General features: G+C 43.4%; 1 protein-coding gene across 2 annotated transcripts in view; it reads left to right on the top strand.

Moving 5' to 3' along the window:
* The first annotated feature begins 829 nt into the window (after positions 1–829).
* Positions 830–20,599, top strand: part of LOC145355092 (Golgi apparatus membrane protein TVP23 homolog A-like) — a 51,344-nt gene continuing 31,574 nt past the window's right edge. For both annotated transcript variants that reach the window (XM_080206950.1, XM_080206952.1), the window contains exons 1-2: positions 830–966; positions 1,103–1,188. In XM_080206950.1, the coding sequence (XP_080063076.1) occupies positions 958–966; positions 1,103–1,188 (95 nt within the window). In that variant the 5' untranslated portion in view covers positions 830–957. The remainder of the gene's footprint in view (positions 967–1,102; positions 1,189–20,599) is intronic.

The raw sequence follows: 20,599 nt of genomic DNA, 5'->3' as shown, positions 1-20,599 counted from the left end.
GGATGGGATCGGTGATGGGTTTGGAATTGCCGTGGGATTGGGATGGGATTGGTGATGGGTTTGGGATTGGGATGAGTTTGGGATTGCAGTGGGATTGATGATGGGTTTGGGATTGCAGTGGGATTGGGATGGGATTGGTGATGGGTTTGGGATTGCAGTGGGATTGGTGATGAGTTTGGGATTGCAGTGGGATTGGGATGGGATTGGGGATTTGGATGGGATTGGTGATGGGTTTGGGATTGGTGATGAGTTTGGGATTGGGATGAGTTTGGGATTGCAGTGGGATTGATGATGGGATTGGGATGGGATTGGTGATGGGTTTGGGATTGGTGATGGGTTTGGGATTGCGGTGGGATTGATGATGGGATTGGGATGGGATTGGTGATGGGTTTGGGATTGCAGTGGGATTGGGATGGGATTGGTGATGAGTTTGGGATTGCAGTGGGATTGGGATGGGATTGGGGATTTGGATGGGATTGGTGATGGGTTTGGGATTGGTGATGAGTTTGGGATTGGGATGAGTTTGGGATTGCAGTGGGATTGGGATGGGATTGGGGATTTGGATGGGATTGGTGATGGGTTTGGGATTGGTGATGAGTTTGGGATTGGGATGAGTTTGGGATTGCAGTGGGATTGATGATGGGATTGGGATGGGATTGGTGATGGGTTTGGGATTGCAGTGGGATTGGGATGGGATTGGTGATGGGTTTGGGATTGCAGTGGGATTGGGATGGGATTGGTGATGGGTTTGGGATTGCAGTGGGATTGGGATGGGATTGGTGATGGGTTTGGGATTGCGGTGGGATTGGGACTGGTGATGGGTGTGGAGTTGCAGTGAAAGCTGCTCCCTCGGCGCCGGGGCTGTGCTCCCCCGGATGTATTTGACGGTCGCACCCGCCCCTGACGGCGGCCGGGGACTGACAGGAGGCGGCGGCGGCGGCTCCGGCACCGGGGATCATGCGGCAGGTAAGCGGGAGGGCCGTGGGCGAGAGACCGCTGCTCGGGCCGCCCGACCCGGCCCCGGGAGGGAGGCTGAGCCGCTGCCCGCTGTCCGGAGCCGCCTGGCCCGCTGCCTCACTCACTGTCTCTCCTTCACCTCCAGGCGCTGGTGGACGACACCGAGGATGTTTCCCTGGATTTCGGTACCGAGGAGGAAGAGGAACTGGCGCTGAGGAAGAACAGGATCAGGTAAATGGCGCTGAGAGCATCCTATACCTGGGCCAGGTACAGAGAGAGAGACTCACCTGGGCCAGGTACAGAGAGAGAGACTCACCTGGGCCAGGTACAGAGAGAGAGACTCACCTGGGCCAGGTACAGAGAGAGAGACTCACCTGGGCCAGGTACAGAGAGAGAGACTCACCTGGGCCAGGTACAGAGAGAGAGACTCACCTGGGCCAGGTACAGAGAGAGAGACTCACCTGGGCCAGGTACAGACAGAGAGACTCACCTGGGCCAGGTACAGAGAGAGAGACTCACCTGGGCCAGGTACAGACAGAGAGACTCACCTGGGCCAGGTACAGACAGAGACATTCCCCTGGGCCAGGTACAGACAGAGACATTCCCCTGGGCCAGGTACAGACAGACAGACGCTCACCTGGGCCAGATCTAGACAGACAGACAGAGAGGCTGTCACCTGGGCCGGGTCCAGACAGACGCTCACCTGGGCCAGATCTAGACAGACAGACAGAGAGGCTGTCACCTGGGCCGGGTCCAGACAGAGAGGCTGTCACCTGGGCCGGGTCCAGACAGAGAGGCTGTCACCTGGGCCGGGTCCAGACAGAGAGGCTGTCACCTGGGCCGGGTCCAGACAGAGAGGCTGTCACCTGGGCCGGGTCCAGACAGAGAGGCTGTCACCTGGGCCGGGTCCAGTCAGAGAGGCTGTCACCTGGGCCGGGTCCAGTCAGAGAGGCTGTCACCTGGGCCGGGTCCAGTCAGAGAGGCTGTCACCTGGGCCGGGTCCAGTCAGAGAGGCTGTCACCTGGGCCGGGTCCAGTCAGAGAGGCTGTCACCTGGGCCGGGTCCAGTCAGAGAGGCTGTCACCTGGGCCGGGTCCAGTCAGAGAGGCTGTCACCTGGGCCGGGTCCAGTCAGAGAGGCTGTCACCTGGGCCAGGTGTGGATATGACAAAGTCAATCACCTGAGTGACCTGTTGTGGCCAGAACAGGGTTGACATCTGAGGCAAGGTGTGAGCAGGACAGTGTTGACACCTGAGGAGCCACATTTGGACTGGCATCTATACCCAGCATAGCTCAGGAAAGGAAAAACTTCACTTCAGTTCCTCTTGTACAGTTTTCCTTATACATTTTCAGCTAACATTCATAATTTTGCATCTGTCTCAAAATCAGGGGTGAGGTTTATGTGATTCGAAATTTTTATATACCCCTTTTAGACTTAAGAAGATGTACTTAGTCTTAAGAATGACCCACGTAAATAGAGTTCACTTTAAAAGAATCAAATGGCAGGTGGAGTTTTGCAAAAAGGTAGAATTGAGCAGTTTAGGTGTGCATTCAAATCCCATCATGCCAAGTTGTGAATTGAGCACAACGTTTGTGGCAAATCTGCAGGCTGCTCAGACCTTCAAAAGCCTGTTATGCCATTATGTTACATCATGATTTATCCGCTATCTGAACAGCAGCTTCCTATACATTCCCCATTTCCCTTAGTGTCCAAAATCTATTGATCTATTCCTTCAATATAATCAGTGACTGAGGAACCACTGAGGCAGAGAATTTCAAAGATATACAACTCTTTGGGTGAAGAAAGCTCTCAATCTCAGTTCTAAATGGCTCTAATTTCGAGACAATGATCCCCAAAGCTCTAGATTCCACACTGAGAAGAAACCTTTTCCTCTCAGCTATCCTGTGAGACCACCTCATTGTTAATTTTTCTTGGGAACGTAGGCCTAGTGTACTCAATCTCTCCTCAACCCAGGACTTATTAAAGGAATCGCTCTAGTGAACCTTACTGAAACATATAAGATTCTGAGGGGACTTGACGGGGTGGATGTGGAGAGGATGTTTCCTGTCTGGAGAATCTAGAACTACGGATTCACCGTTTAAAACCGAGATAAGGAGAAATCTTTTCACTCAGAACGTCGTGAGACTTTTGGCGCAATGAGTAACGTGTCTGACTACGGATAGCATTTTCCCATCCCTGTTGACATTATCATCTTCTAACTCATATTGTTCCCTCCCAATTGATCATGGTCCCTTCTTCCATTCTAAGACTGAAGTTCTTACTTTCCTACTTCGAATGTAGCATCGTATTTTGGTATGTTTACCCAATGAGGCAGCTATAGTTTTGAACCAGTTTTTCTCTAACTGTAAAACCACATCTTAGAGCAAAAACATTAGTCAACACTGAGGAAAGTGCAAAGAGTGAAATTTATGATCAAGAGGAAGTTGAACATTAACCCATGTGACTAGCTCTGACCTTTTTAAACTTGTATTGTAATGCAAGATAGAATCCCCATAGTGTAGGAGGAGACCATTTGGCCCAGCGAGCCTGCACTGACAACCCTATCTGCGTAACCCCACATATTTACTGTTTGTAACTCTGATGCTAAGGGGCAATTTAGCATAGCTAATCCACCCAACCAGCACATCTTTGGACAGTGGGAGCAAACTAGATCACCTGGAGGAAACCCACGCAGACATGGGCAGAATGTGCAAACTCTATACAGACTGAGGCTGGAATTGAACCCGGGTCCCTGGCACAGTGAGGCAGCTGTGCTTGCCACTGTGCCGCCTTGAAAAAACATGTTACAATCTTAAACCAAAGTGATTACCATCGTCTTATTCTGAAATACAGAATCATAGAATCCCTACGTGCAGAAGGAGGAATTCAGCCTATCAAGTCTGCACGAACTCTCTGACAAAACATCTTATCCAGGCCCATTCCTGGAACCCCATGTATTTATCCTGCTAATCCCCCTAATTTAGGCATCTTGTGACACCTAAGGGCAATTTAGCCTGGCCAATCCACCGAACCTGCACATCTTTGGACTGAAGGAGGAAACCCATGCAGACATGGGGAGAATGTGCAAGCTCCACCTAAGGTTGGAATTGAACCAGAGTCCCTGGTGCTGTAAGGCAGCAGTGCTAACCACTGTCCCACTTATCTGTTTATACAGGATGTTCTACTTCTGTCAGGCTATGTTTTGATTGTTACAGTCAGTGACATGCCTGCGACCTCTTTTCAAAGTTGTTACTTCTGAATTTACATGATATTTACATTTTGTGCTGAACAGCTTTTATAAGAACTGGCTTTACGATGTGCTTATTAGCTTATCTTATGGCACACTATACTGTGTGCTGAAACTGGCAAATGATATGCACCGTCTCTGAAATACAGTCCAATGGTGTATCTTTTCACAGAGCTAGCAGGTTGAGGACTGATGCTGGATAATTCATTATCCAGTAGAGACAACGTACATGTTGGGATAGACACATAGAGATGAAGTAGTCATATATGCACTGCTACAGAAGTAAATAAGTTTTAGCTGAAACAGAGTAGGTATTCAAAGCTGGTCAGCCATTTTTCTGAGTTTCTGTATGTTAAATGGCAAATGGCAGTCTGAGCTTTACAGTTCCCTAGAGCAGGGTAAAGGGTTCTCCCAGCTGGGGTGGGGTCTGATATGACTCCCACATTTCGATTTTGGTTGGATAAAGGGTGTATGTTCCCTTGTTTGGATTCTTGAGATGGTGAGTAATTTCAAGGCTGCTTTTAGGGCCTTTTGCCCCACCAGACATGTCATGTCCATTGTCACGATTGGCCTTAGGAATGTAAATAGCCTTTCTATATTTCTCTTGGATTTGATCAGTGCAATCAGTGGGCTCACTGTCGTATCTTTCATAGCGGCAACTGTTTTGAATGCCAGAATGTTCCTTTTTGTCTGAGTTGCAGTCATTTTAAAGCCTTTGTCAAGTTTTTATGATTTTATAAATTAAGCATGATGATACATGTACACAATAAAGAAAAAAGAGACCTTAGCCCACTGACATTGATCTGAACCACAATATATACAGGTTACTTCTGGGTATCATTGTTATGTTAGCAGTTGTTTTGTTTACAAAGGATTGTTTTTGCTGTGCAAACTGTCATACTGTTGTAGGAGGCGCCTCAGATGTAGCTACTGGCCCATCTTCACAGTAACACCTTTTAGCCAGAGCAATCCAAGATTGATTCTATTGCCTGTGTTCTCCTCACGACCCTATATGCTTTTTCACTGTTTCAAATATGTGTCCAATTTTCCACATAGATGCTACATAGAGTTGTTATTATTTCATTTCAGATTCTAAATTCCTGTTTTGACAAAGCAATCTTTAAAGTGATACATCCGCCTGTCTTTATATTGCATGTCGCTATTGTGTAACGTGGAAACCTTTTACACTTGAGCTGCAGAAAGATGTAACTTTCATCTTCTATTGACTGCAACTCTAATTGTGAAAGACATGAGAGTCGAGGAGTGTTTCGTAAACCAATGGAAAGTCAGGGCTTTGAATAAGCTTGTGGGTTAAGGGTGATAGTTTTAGTGAATATTTCAATATTACATAGTACAGCCCATTGCGCCTGCAGAGATGAGTGCTTGACATACTGTATAGAAGGAGGAAGAAGCCATGCAATGTCGTTGTCCCAAAATGAGATGCTAAAGTTTGATGTAAAATAGCCTCCAGAGTCCAAAAAGTGGGAGAAGACCCCAGTGTTACTTTCCTGAAATTATCAGCTTTAACACAATGACAAACTTGTGTTTGTTAAAATGTGGGCCTACGATGCTATTGGGCCTCTGAATCTTGGTTCATGTACACTTCAAGAGAACAACAAGGAGGCAGTGTCATGCACCTTTTCCTCTTGTTTTGAAGAACTACCTCAGTTTGAAATACCTCTATTACATCCACTGACCTTCCTCAATAACAGGAACTGTTTTGGATAACAGCATTTTACAGCTGAGAACGGGTCTTTTAGTGCCTGTAGCGATTGTCGGGAAGAGCCATCAACTCAGTTCTATTACCTTGCTCTCTCTCCATAATATTGTCTTAAAGTCAATCCTTCAAAGGTTGGGAAGAAATCAATAGGTTTTTAAAAAAAATTGCTTAAAGTTATAAAGCCAATGCGCAGAGTGGACAGGGTACGACCTTAATCCATCTCCTCTCTCGCTCCAAAAACCAATTCAAATTCAAATTGCAACCAATTAATGGTCCCCACAAGAGAGACATACAAGATCTAAGCTGACAAGAAAAGGCATCGCGTTTGATCTTAACCAAAAGGCCGAAAAAGTTAGGCAAATTTACTAATGGATATGGAGCAAAGGGAGGTGAATGGAATTCAGTTAAACATCAGTCATTGAGTGGTTCACTCAGCCAGTAATTGAATGGCAAACCAGATGTTGAGGGCTGAATGGACTTCACCTGTTCTGATGTCCTCCTGTTAGTTTTAGAACTTGTGTACCTGGACCCAAAGTGTCTCTGCTTTTTTCTTTCTAACATTTATTGATTGAATAAGTATTTCTTCTCTTATTCCTCCTCCCTGGCGTAACCCTTCAACACTTCTGCATTAAATTTCACCTGACATCTCTGACTAATTAGTTGCCTTTTGAAGCCCCAACATGAACTAAGTTTATTCACCTGGGGAAATGTTAGTTAATTAAAGGCAACTAGCATGGATTTTTGAAAGGCAAATAATGTTTGATAATACTTCCCCAGAATAACTCCAATAAATTTAACAACAAATATTCAATGGATGTAATGCAAATTAATTTGCAAAAGACATTTGATGTGGTACTTGTACTGAAATGAAAGTGCATGATGTTAATAGGAATGTGATCATGTGGATAGAAGATTGGCTAAAGGATGAAGAGTAATGAGTAGTGAACATGTTAGGGCTGGAAGAATGTAAAACAGTAGTATTCCTAAGGACCTGTGTATCCCAAGGAACCAATGCTGTTGAAATATTATCTTAGATCTTTATCCTAATCATCTATTTGAAAATTTTCCACTGTTTTTCAGTTGTCTCTGTTCCATTCATTTGTACTGCTTTGCCTATTTTATTTATTTAAATTTGCTTCCACCCCACTTAGTATCTTCATGTTTGACTCTTCCCTCCTTTTCTGTTTTTATATTGAACCTAATTAAGTTACGATCACTGTTTTTGGCTTTCTCCTACACTTATTTACTTGCCCTGCTTCATTTCTTAGAACTCAATCCAATGCTGCTTCCTTCCATGTGAATTAAAAATGCACTGATTTAAAAGTTTATTGTGATGAATTCTTGAAACCTTTCTCACTCTCTTTGCAACACGCAGCAAACATTAAATTGGTGGGTCATGTAGATGGTGAGCTTGTAGTATAAGGATCTGGCATGTAAATGGTTAACGTCAGGCAAAGCATAGTCCTACTACGCAGTAATAAGAGAATACATGACCCGCACTGAGGGGTCAGTGTAGTGCTGGATAGAGCTGTGTGTAGAAGGAAGCATGGAGATTGCTTCTTGGACTTTTATTGTCTCTATATATACATAGTTTCAGGTAGTTAATAAGCATATATTGTTGATCTACTTAAAACTAAAAATATCTAATGTTCAACCAAACAATGCCCAACAGCTTACAACATGGTGGCAGCGAATGGAACAACTCAAAACCTTGCAAAGCCTGCAGAAGAACATTAAAAGCCTGGAAAACTGTAAAAACAAAAGGCATATTGATCTGAAGAAAAGCTCAGAAATGAAGATGCAGAAGGAAACTGCCAGAGAAAAACTCCAAAGAAAGGCTTGGAAGCTGAAGGCAGAATTTAGATTTCCCCACTGCAGCAGAAGACTCCAATGAATCCCAAGGACATCCACCTTCAATACCCAGAGTCAGCAAAGCTAGAAGAGGTGAGCTAAGAATTAAAAGTTCCTGGAGAGCACGCGTCCTGAAAAAAGTTAAACACTGTAGTGGCCAGAAATTGCTGTATAAATAGCAATCCTAGAAACTCAATTCCTGAGTCAACATCAACGCCTAAACACATGGAAAAAGATAACGATTAAAAATTAATTATGACTGAGTGTAGGCAGCTTTAAAAACCTCACAAACCCAGGATTTGACGCTCCCAAGATCATTACGCCTAAGTGAATTAGATTAACCAGTTCATCTAGGCAGCCACTGGTGAAAAAATGTAAACGTTGAGATTCTGGACACCACTACTGCAGGAGCCTGCCAAAACCTGCAACCATGGGAGCACCCTTTATACAGAAGTGTGTGGCAGAGCCGTTTGGATTTTTGGAAACATCTTAAAGCTGAACCTCCAACTTAAAAATTTTAACCACAGATCAGAAATCCACTCTTTCAGGTCAAAGTGGTCTTATACAGGAGCCAGATCAGTCACAAAGGTAGGGACTTTAGAGAAAATGAGATACATTGCTTCAGGTCTGGATAAGAAGACCAAAGCTGAACAAGTTAACACATTGGTTTGCTTGGTAGGATCGATAGCCAACTATTTCTCAACACAGAATCAACAAATCATTTGCAAAGCTTCAATAGGTTTTAAAATCATTCAAAGCTTATTCTAAACTCAGAAGTAACAAAATCCTTGAGCGTTAAATTTAATAAATGTGTGCAGCAGCAGGAGAAGCTGTCAGCTCCTTCATTAATGAGTTGTATGAATTGGTTACGGTGACCTGAAATCTAAACAATTAGGGGTAGAGTAGTTGCGGGAGTGGCGATGACACACTGTCAGACATGCTTCAAGCAAAAGAAGACATAACCCTTGAGAAAGATATCCAGATTGTCAAGCAATATGAAATTGGTGTGTGCGGTACAGATCCACGCTGAGGGACAAAGCAAACCCACTGTCCGGTTGGTAAAACTGCAGGAAAACAGGCACGTTCCAGGCCAAAGGCAGAAATAATCTAACTAACCAATAGATGGACAATGCCAGCGTTATGGGGCAAAAGCACTCCCACAGACGTGTCCGACAATTTCAGCCCAATGTTTCAATGTAATTACACCAGACAACTTGGGGAATCTGTGCAAAGTCAAAGCACCAAAACGCACGGGAGGTCCCAAGAGATTCCCAAGGTCGAGACGCATGCAAAGAACCGTGCTTCTAAGGTGGATCAGAGGTCCTGGATTTTGATTCTGTAAAGCAGACACCTTGATTACTGGCCACCCCTCAAGCTTTAAAATGGACGTGGAAGCCAGTGTTACAGTCCTATAGGACATAATTAACTTTAAAGAAAAAGAATTCTTTAACAGAATATGGGTATCACTGGCAAGGCCAGCCATTTTCCCATTCCTTGTTGCCCTTGAATTGAGTGACTTGCAAAGCCATTTCTGAGCAAGTTAAGAGTCAATTTTATTGCTGAAGGTCTGGAGTCACATATAGGCCAGACCTGGTAAAGATAATAGATTTCCTACTCTAAAGGATACTGATACCCTAAAGGATACTACCCTAAAGGATACTGGTTTTTACAACAATCAATGATTTTATTGTCACTATTACTGAATCTAGCTTTTAACTCCAGATTTATTAACTGGGTTTAAGTTCCACCAGCTGCTTTCATAGAATCCCTACAGTGTAAAAGGAGGCATTTGGTCCATCGAGCCTGCACCAACAACAATCCCACCTAGGCCCTAACCCTATAATCCAAAGTATTTACCTCACTTATCCCCCTGACAAGTGGGGCAATTTAGCATGGCCAGTCAATCTAACCTGCACAGCTTTGGACTGTAGGAGGAAACTGGAGCGCCTGGAGATACGCAGGCTCTGCACAGACAGTCAGCCAAGGCTGGAATTGAACCTGGATCCCTGGCGCTGAGAGACAACAGTGCACATCACTGTACCACTGTGCCACCCAGTGTGCTTTGGAATTTGAATACGTATCCCCAGATAATTAAAGAATGAGAGAAATCTAGCCAGAAATATAAAAAGTTTTATAAATATTTTAGGAAGTTAACAAAGTTAGTGGTGATCTGATAGAAAGTGAGTTTGGAGAATTGATAATAGAAAACAATGAGATGGCAGATGAATTGAAAAGGTATTTTGCATCAGTCTTCACTATTGAGGATACAAGTAACATAATCAGAAGCAGCTATAAAACAGGAAATGGAAAGGAACTCAGGAAAATTACAGTCACCAGACAAGTAACATGGAATAAATTGTTGGAGCTTCAGAATGAGAATCCAGGCCCTGATGAACCTCATCCAGAGTCTTAAAAGAAATGCCTAATGAGATAGTTGATGCATTGATTTTAATTTTCCAATCCTCCTTAGATTTGGATAAGTTCCATTAGATTGGAAGATACCAAATGTAAATCACATTATTCAAAAAGGGAGGTAGACAGAAAGCAAGAAACTATGGGCCAGTTAGCTCAACGTCTGTCATAGAAAAAAATGTTGACGCTATTAAAGAAGTTTAATAGCGTGGCGGTTTGATAAGTTCAAGGTAACCAGCCAGAGTTAACGTGGTTTTCTGAAAGGCAAATCATGTTTAATCAAAACTTATTGGGGTTCTCGGCTCGTTTTGCCTTTAGGGCCTTGCCAGGAGATGTTCTCTCCAGCGAGGAAGACACCTGCTCCCCATGAATGAGGAACAGTCGTGTTGGCCTCGCTGGTGGAACCGGAGGCCATTGAGGCCCCCCTGGGGAGGCTGAGGGCAAGATGGAGTGGCCCGTGGGCAGTGCCAGACTGGCAGTGCCACCCTGGCACGTGGACAATGCCAACTTGTTACCTGGGCAGGGGGCAGGTCTGATGAGGACAGGGCAGCATCAGAGGGTGTGTACATGCATACTATCTCCCTCTACAGGCTATTGGACATGTTAAGCCCCTCCCACAACCTTTCTGACCAGAAACAGACTGTCTGCAAAATTTTGGATTAGAGTGCATAAGAATGGGCATGAAAACGCACCTAAAAATGGATCTGGAACGCTCCCATTTTCACACCTACTTGACGCATTCCGCACCCTTAGTGTCTTCTCATTTGACAGACCTGTCCTCCCAGGAATCAGCCTGGTAAATTTTCACTGCACTCCCTCTGTAGCAAGGACATCGTTCCTCAGATAAGGAGAACAAAATTGCCCACAATACTCCAGGTGTAACCTCACCAATGCCCTATACAATTAAGTAACTTGGATGAAGGGGAACTGGTAGATGTATTGTGTTTAGATTTCCAAAAGGCATTTAAGCTGCTATATCAAAGGTTATTGCAGAACAGAAAAGCTCATGGTATAGTGGGGTAACATAAGATTGGCTGGTTAACAGAGAGCATGATGTGGGTATGCCGGCGTTGGACTGGCGTAAACACAGTAAAAAGTCTGACAACACCAGGTTTTAGTCCAACCTATTTATTTGATAATATACTCACAAGCTTTCGAGGGACGAAGAGGGTGTCCCTCGAAAGCTTGTGAGTATATTATCAAATAAATAGGTTGGACTAAAACCTGGTGTTGTCAGACTTTTAACAGAGAGCAGACATAAATGGTTTTCAGGTTGGCAAGATGTAACCAGTGGTGTGCCACAGCGATCAGTGCTAGGACCTCAACTATTCACATGGATGATTGGATTGAAGAGATGGTTGCCAAATTTGCTGATGACACAAAAAATGGTAGAAAATTAAGTTTTGAAGATGTCGTAAAGAGCTACAGAAAGAAATGGGCAGATCAAGTGAGTCAGCAAAGATCAGGCAGATGGAATATCATATGGGAAAGTGTGAAATTGTCCATTTTGACAGGAAGAATAAAAAAGCAGCATATTATCTAAATAGAGATTGCAGAGTTCTGAAATGCAGAGGAATCAGGGTGTCCTAGTGCATGAAATACAAACAGTATGCAGGTACAGCAAGTAATTAGGACAGCTAACAGAATGTTCTAATTTATTGTGAAGGGAATTAAAAACAAAAGTAGGGAGGTTATGCTTCAGTTGTACAGGGGTCAGTGAGACCACATTTGGAGTATTGATCACATTATTTAAAGCAGGATGTAAATGCATTGGCAGCAGTTCAGAGAAAGTTTATCAGAATGACACCTGGAATGGGTGGATTGTCTTATGAAAGGCTGGAGAGGCTAGGCTTGTATCTATTGGACTTTAGCAGAGTAAGAGGTGGCTTGACTGAAGATCCTGAGGTGCTCTTGTCAGGGTGGATGTGGAGAGGGTGTTTCTTCTTGTGGGAGAATATAAAACCAGGGGTCACTGTTTAAAAATAAGGGGTTTCCCCATTGAAAATGGAAATGAAAAGAAATGTCCTCTCTGTGTGGGTCGTGAGTCATCGAAACCCTCTTTCCTGCAAAGGTGCTGGAAGCCGGACTTTGAATATTTTTAAGGCAGGGATGGATAGATTCTTGGTAACCTATCACCCTCTTGCTTATCAGGGCAGGCTGGATGCAGATTTGAGCTTACTGTCACATCAATCATGATTTTGTTAAATAGTGGAGCAGGCTCAAGGGGCTGAATAGCTGCCTTCTGCTCTTTGCTTTTGTGGTCATATGAATCAGTTCTTAGTTTGGGCCTTTTACAATACCTATGTGTATAGTTACTTGTAGTTAATAAATACTTACTGTTGAACTAAAGTTTAAAGTTTATTTATTAGTGTCACAAGTAGGCTTATGTTAACACTGCAAGGAGGTTACTGTGAAAATCTCCTAGTCGTCACACTCCAGCGCCTGTTTGGGTACATTGAGGGAGAATTTAGCATGGCCAATGAAGATTCTGCACAGACAGTGACCCAAACTGGGAATTGAACCCGGGTCCCAGGCACTGTGAGGCAGCAGTGCTAACCACTGTGCAGATTTGTACACCCTCTCAACTTCAGTTGTCTGAAAACTGGACATCTTTATAATGTGCTATGCATTTATTTTATTTTTTAAAAATTTTTCAATGAGCTTACGTGGACTGTTTGGCTAGGTGCTGCATTGGCATGGCTTCCAGCCTGGCTAGTTAGTGCCTTTGCTGCTTTGAATGCTGGTCTAGCCCCATGCTCCAAGTGACGCTTGAACCCACCTGACCCAGTTTGACCTGAATTGTTGGACCCAAAGTCTGGCAAGATCCAAAATCCAGCAAGGACGCCGAGCTTGTTCTATCTGACAGTTCACTGCAAACATTCCACACAAATATCAAAATTATTTCTACATCTCTCAGTTTCAGCAGCATATTGAATTAGCTGAGGACTCTGGACTAGGGAAAGGGAACAGTCATTACAGCTCAATACAGGCCCTTTGGCCCAGTCAGAGTTGTAACTCCTTTCTGCAAGTGACTAGAGGGGGGGAAAGGGTGGTGTGGTGGGGAATCTCTGTGGAAAGTGACCTTTGGGTAAGAAGACAATTGTTCTGTATGTCGTCCCTCCTCCCCCCTCATTCATAACAGAATTGCCTGCTGATGGTCACTCTTCATGTTCAGTGGAAGGGGTAATTATTGCCCATTACTCCTCCATGAGTTGTTGCTTTTGGGAGAAAATTGAGAAAGGGGGAGGATCTACAAATTTGTAGGTAGACGTCGATTGATGTAAATATTATTCTCTAAAATACCAAGGGAGACTGATGACTGAAATGTATTCTTGGTGTATTCCTGCCCCACCCCTCATTACTTTCATGTCCAATTTGCAACGAACCAGCTGCAAACTGACATCAGCTGTTGAAAATTCTCCGTTTTATTAAATCTGTAAGCCTTAAGAAAAGCACATCAGCATTTTATTTGAATCTGATTTGAATAAAGCTATTTGAATAAGGCTATAAGTCAGTGGGTAGGAAATGTAATGTCTGTAAATTACACGATGAATATGTTTGAGCCTTTAATTCCAGCATAACTCACTGGGGAACCGTATTAAAAGGAGACGTCTGTTTACCTTTTAAAGGATTGAAGTGCAGGGAAGTCGGTAGCATGCTTTGAAAATCGTCTCCATTACGTCTGCTCAAAAAAATAGTTCCTTATGGGCTGTGTGATGGAATCTTCAGTTACGGACAACTGTGATAACCAAGTTTGTTAACAAATACCGGTGTGGAATTTAAAAGGACACAAATTATTTCAGATGGGCCTTCTACTTGTAATTCACGATCATGTAACAACAGCATGATTTAGCATTTTGGAATACCTTGAGTGAAACATTTATTCAATACTAATGACATTAGGATTTATCTTGTGTAGTTGATCTTATTTATCAGTCTTGTAAATGGTAAATGTGAGGTCATCCATATTGGCAGGAGTAACAGCAAAATGGACTATTATTTAAATGGTAAAAAAATTGCAGCATGCTGCTGTGCAGAGGGACCTGGATGTCCTTGTGCAAGAGTCACAAGGAGTTGGTTTGCAGGTGCAGCAGGTAATTAAAAAGGCAAATGGAATTTCGGGGGATGAAGTTTAAAAACAGTGAGGTTATGTTGCAGCTGTATAAGGTGCTGGTGAGGCCACACTTGGAGTACTGCGTACGGTTTTGGTCTCCTTACTTGAGTAGGGATATGCTGGTACTGGAGGGGATGCAGAGGAGATTTACTAGGTTGATTCTGGAATTGAGAGGGTTGGCTTATGAGGAGAGACTGGGGCTAAACTCATTGGAATTCAGAAGAATGAGGGGCGATCTGATATAAACATATAATGAAGGGAATACATAAGATAGAAGCAGGGAAGTTGTTTCCACTGGCGGGTGAAACTAGAACTGGGCGGCATGAACTCAAAATAAGAGGAAGCAGATTTAGGACTGAGTTGAGGAGGAACTTCTTCGCACAAAGGGTTGTGAATCTATGGAATTCCCTGCCTAGTGAATCAATTGAAGCCAACTTATTGGATGTTTTTAAGGCAAGGAAAGATAAAATTTTGAACAGTAAGGGAATTAAGGGTTATGGTGATTGGGAGGGTGAGTGGAGCTGAGTCCACAAAAAGATCAGCCATGATCTTATTGAATAGCGAGCGGAGCAGTCTTGAGGGGCCAGATAGCCTACTCCTGCTCCTAATTCTTAAGTTCTTCAATGATTATCAACATAATTTAGTTTGGAGACTTTGACCCTTGCATATTAATCATAGATTCCCTGCAATACTGAAAGAGGCCATTTGGCTCACTGTGTCTGCACCAACGTTTTGAAGAGTGCCCCTCCCTCCTTGCCCCATGCCTGCAACTCAGCACATCTATCCTAGGTACTCCACCTAATCTACACACTAGGGACAACTTAGCATGGCCAATCCACCTAACCCGCACATCTTTGGAGTGTAGGAGAAAGCCGGAGCATCCGGAGGAAACCTACGCAGACCCTGAGAAGAAGGCATAAACTCCACACACACACACTGATCCAAAGCCAGAATCGAATCTGGGTCCCTGGCGCTGTGTGACAGCAGAGTCAACCACTGTGTCATCATGTGCCAGGATGCCACCAGAGCCAGGATTTTGTGTTCCCATCCTGTTCAGGAGTGAATAGTGATGGAAGCAGAAACTCTTTACGTCAGTGCCAATTCACATCGCGCCCATCCCCACCAGTGATGTAACAAGAAAGGAATGCTGATGTTGAACATCGGGAACCCCAACTATGACTGGTCTCCCATGGTCTACGTTTGACGGGCATACCCATGAAGGAGCTCGGTATTGCTCATGAGGGAGAGGGACAAGCCTGAACAGTGCTAATGGACAGTGCACTGTGTCAATAGCAGGGAGCAGTGCAGAGTGGGGGAGGTGGTGAGGTGTGGCGGGGAGTGGGGTTCCATCCTTATTTTTCTGTACCAGGGTGATCTTTAAAAAATGGCCAATCTATAGAAAACAAAATAATGGCACGGTGGTACAGTGGTTAGCACTGTTGCCTCACAGCACCAAGGGCCTAGGTTTGATTCCCAGCTAGGGTCAGTGTCTGTGTGGAGCCTGCACGTTCTCCCCGTATCTGCACGGGTTTCCTCCCACAATTTGAAAGACATGCTGGTTAGGTGCCTGAACAGATGTCGGAATGTGCTGACTAGGGGAATTTCACAGTAACTTTATTGAAGTGTTAATGTACATCTTACTTGCAACTAATAAATAAACTGTAACTATTTGCTGGCAGGTTGGGCTCAATTACAAACCCCCCCCCCCCCCCCCCCCCCCCCCCGCCACCACCACCACCCTCCCCAGTGTGATATCACAGGACCGGACTCCTGGCTTTTTATTTTCAATCTCCCTAGCAACATGACCGGGGAAGCTACCATTGGGCCCACACCCACTCTTCCACCTCGCTTTTCCAGCCCATGGTCACACTCTGCATAAAAAGGGAAAATTCTGCTCTAGGAGTCTGCATCTGTACCATTGTAAGAAATGAAAGTTATACTATTCATAAAGAGTTAGGAACTAATTGCTACAGAAATGTAGACCAAGTGTCACCTTTACTGCTGCCCCTGCAGTCAGGTGCTGAGCAACGATGTAAAGTCTGTCAGCCATTCTACCAAAAGAAGAGCTGAAAGTAATGCACTTGAAACTCCTGTATTTTGAGAGCAAATGTATGATTGAACTAGAGACATAACAGTTTATAATGCTGTACGTGCGCTTTTTCTCCTTCCCTGCTGTGAATAAGGGTTGCCCTCTGGTCATCATAGAATCATAGAATCTACAGTGTAGAAGGAAGCCCTTCGGCCTATCCGGCCTGCACCAACAACAATCCCACCCAGGCCCCATCCCCGTATCCCCATGTATGTACCCTGCTAATCCTCCTGACGTTAAGGGACAATTTAGCATGGCCAATCAACGTAACCTGTACACTTTTTCTCTTTATCTTACTTGGTCCCACATCTCTGTGAGTGGGAGTTCTGCATCCAATTCTCATCACTACTACTCCTGAACTCACTGCGAAAGTGGGATGTACAAAACTGTCCAGTGATAACTCTACCTCCAAATCTTCAGTTGCTTGCACCCCCTCCCCCAGTAAGCTTGAGAGCAGGAACCCAGGGGAATGAGGGTTAAATCTCAACAACTGCGTCCAGTCATGCTGAGCGTTGATTTTCCAGCGAGTTGTGAAACTAGGTCTTCTGCAAGTTTTCATCTTTCATTCCCTTGGCATGAAATTATTAATGAGCAACAGTTGTGGTGAGGGAGCCTAATTGGTACGTGTTTTATGAAGCAGTCACACAATCATTAACAACATATTCAGCATGCACTTCAACTGTGGCACACTTGGTCTTTAATCCTGTTAACCGGCCTTGAAACTGGTACAGCAACTTTTTTATTCAGTGCCAACTTCCGCAATGCCAGTGAGTGGGATGTGGAAGGAGAAACTGAAGCCTGCACAATTAGCCATTGATGTAGGCTTGGAGGAGGCATGTTGCGTGTTGCTCCATTGAGTTGGGAATGCTGCAAAGTTAATGGCAGGATCAGCTATTAATGTCCAAGAATGTGCTATAGCTGGCTGACATTGTTGACCAAAGCTGTTTTAGTCCAGTCCTAGCAACGTGATATACATAAAATGCTGAAGTAACTTTATTCAAGTTGGCTAATAGTTTACAATCCCACTTCTTCAAAAATGCCTCAGAATATCCAGATGTAGTATATGTTTCTGCATTCAGTGACATTGTGATCATTGTTAACCCTTATATATCAGTAGAATTTCCCTCTTTTGCTTACTTAGAATTTTACAACCATCATTGTTTCTAATGTGTTTTAAAGCTACACACAAGCCTCTTCCAACCTTATGTCCTTTCACTTTATCAGCATATTTCATTCTCCCTCATGTACTTTTTAACTGCATCTCTGCTTTTCACTTCAATCACACCTTGTGGCAGTGAGTTCTACATTCTTAACGCCCCCAGAGTGAAGAAATCTCTCCTAAGTTCCTTTATTGAATTTATTAGTAACTATATTATGTTCATGGCTCCTATTTTGAGGCTCCACTACCAGTGGAAACATCTTCTCTCCATCAAGCCTGTAAACCCCTTCAAAATTTCAAAAGCCCCAGCCTTTCTCCTGTTGCCTCAGTTTTATTCTCTCAGTTCTGCTGTCAGCTTTGGATATCTTTTTGTACCACCCTCAGTGCTTCCCTTGTCATTTAGTAATATGGAGTGAACGTAAGTGTGGTCTCTGCACAGTCCTGCATCAGTTGACCATAACTTCTGAATTCTCTTTCTCTAGAAATGAAATACAGGGGGAAAAACTGCACTGCTTCAAACAGCGCAACGCAGATTAGGTTAATTTCTCAAGCGTAGACAGCATTAACTGTGTGACTCATACAGTTTCTTCACTTACATTAATGAAGAAACCCACCAACACCCAGTGGCATTGTCTGTCCTGGTGGAATTTTTTTTTTGTCTGTTCTTATGGAATGTCCAAATGTCTGCATCGCACTACTAAAGGTGGTGCTATATGAACAAGATTTTCCTTCCCAGAGCTTTGCTTGCACTTCTTATGGTATTGCTAACCTATCCTTAATTCTTTCTGCATTTGTACCCGAGATCTCTTCACACCTCTACCGCAATTAGATTCTCACATTTCAAGTGAATATCCTACTTATTCATTCAAAGATTGCCACTTCATAATTAACTGTATTGAAATTAATTTGCCATCTACACATACATTCTGCAAGTTTGTTAATACTGGTTATATTTTTTCCGCAGTTTTCCTCTCAAACCTCAGTTTAACATCAGCTGAAATTTTGATCTTGTACTTCCAATTCCTGAGTCCAATTATTTATGTAAATGGAAAACAATAGTGATCCCAGCACCAATCCTTATGGAACACCACATCCCACCTTCTGACAGTCTGAGTAAATTTTATTACCATTCATTCTTTTAAGCTTATTTTGTTATAATTTTGATGTCTTCCACTTTAAAATGTAGAAGACATCATCTACGTTTTAAAGTAATTAATGAAACTCAGAAGTTATATTGAGCTAATTACTACCCTGTCCAGATGTTTCAATTCAGAGGTAAAATTTGGACTGACCCCAGAGGTAGAATAAGTTTCTATAAGCAACTGTTGGATTTAGGTTGGATTAATTATTTTCCAGATACTTTGACTGTAGAGACTAACGTTTCTATCCTTTTTAGATGTCAGATGTAGCTCAGTGATAGCACTCAGTCAGAAAGTCATGAGTTCAGCTCCATTCCAGAGATCTGAGTGCTTAAGAATGGAGTTCTCCTGCTGAATTGCTAGTTATCCCTTGACTAACATCAGAAGAAACAGATGATCTAGTCCTCTTTCGCATTGCCATTTGTGGGACTTTGTTTTGTGAAAATTCACTCCTGTGTTCCCTTCATTACCACTTCATGCAGGAGGGAGTGGGAATTCTGGAATACTGTCCTTTCAAAGACTGTCACGGCCAAGTCAAATGAAAATTTTAAACCTGAAATTGATTGACTTTTGTTAGGTAAGTTAAGGCAGAGTTGAGATACAAATTAGCCATGATACAATTGAATGGCAGAACAAGCTTCAGGGACTAGTCTGATTCCTACCACAAAAATGACTGCACCTTAAAAGCACTAAATTTGTGTGTGAAATGTCCAGAGATCTTGAAAATTATTGTATTTTCAAATCATCTTCAACCTACCTCCTTTTTATTCACCTCCTTGTAACATTTCTCCCTGCTGCTATTGGTAGCACACTTGTCCCGACAATACAATATATTCTTGACTCAGTAATTTACAAGTGACTACTCTACCAATGCTGTCTATAATCATCTGTTAGAAATTATGCAAAGGGAGGCGATGGCTGAGTGGTATTATCCCTAGACTATTAATCCATTTTATTTTCTGGGGACTTGAATTCGAATCCTGCTTTGGCAGTTGGTTCAATTTGAATTCAATAAACAATATCTGGAATTAAGAACCTACTGATGACCATGAAACTATTGTCGATTGTCGGAAAAACTCACCTGGTTCACCAGTATCCTTTAGGGAAGGAAATCTGCCATCCTTATCCGGTCTGGCCTACATGTGACAACAGGGCCACCGCAATGTGGTTGATGCTCAACTGCCCTCAGGCAACTAGGGATGGGCAATAAATGCTGGCCAGCCAGCGAAGCCCATGTCCCACAAATTAATAAAAAAAAGTTGAAGGTAAACATGGATAATTCTCACGATTTCCTTCTATCTCCATTCTCCATGGGGAAATGAATGGTCTCTAATCACTGCCCCCACAGGGGTTGGGTTAGCTCAGTTGGCTGGACAGCTGGTTTGTAATGTGGAGAAACACCAACAATGCGGGTCAGTTTCTGCACCAGCTGGGGTTATTCATCAAGGTCCCAACTTCTCAACTTTGCCCCTCGCCTGAGGTATGGTGATCCTCAGGTTAAATCAGCTAATGGTCGCCTGGGACCATGCCAACTTTATTTACTTACTATGGCTTAACATAGATTAAATCATTCTGTAATATATTCTATAGATATGTGAAGAAAAAAAATTGACGAAAGCAAACATAGGCCTCTCACTGTCAGAAATGATGTGGAGATATCGGCGTTGGACTGGGGTAGGCACAGTGAGAAGTCTCTCAACGCCGGGTTAAAGTCCAACATATTTATTTGGCAGCACGAACTTTCGGAGTGCTGCCACTCACTTGATGAAGGGGTAGCGCTCCAAAAGTTAATGCTGCCAAATAAACCTGTTGGACGTTAACCTGATGTTGTGAGACTTCTTACTGAGTCAAAAATGGGGAAATTCATAACAGGGAATAAAGAAATGTCTGAGGGATTAGATTTGTACTTTGC

This window comes from Carcharhinus amblyrhynchos, chromosome 18 (genome assembly GCF_965287045.1).
Source record: "Carcharhinus amblyrhynchos chromosome 18, sCarAmb.v2.hapA, whole genome shotgun sequence".
NCBI lineage: Eukaryota > Metazoa > Chordata > Chondrichthyes > Carcharhiniformes > Carcharhinidae > Carcharhinus > Carcharhinus amblyrhynchos.
Note: the sequence above shows the minus strand (reverse complement) of the source record. Positions and strands in the feature narration are given on the sequence as shown.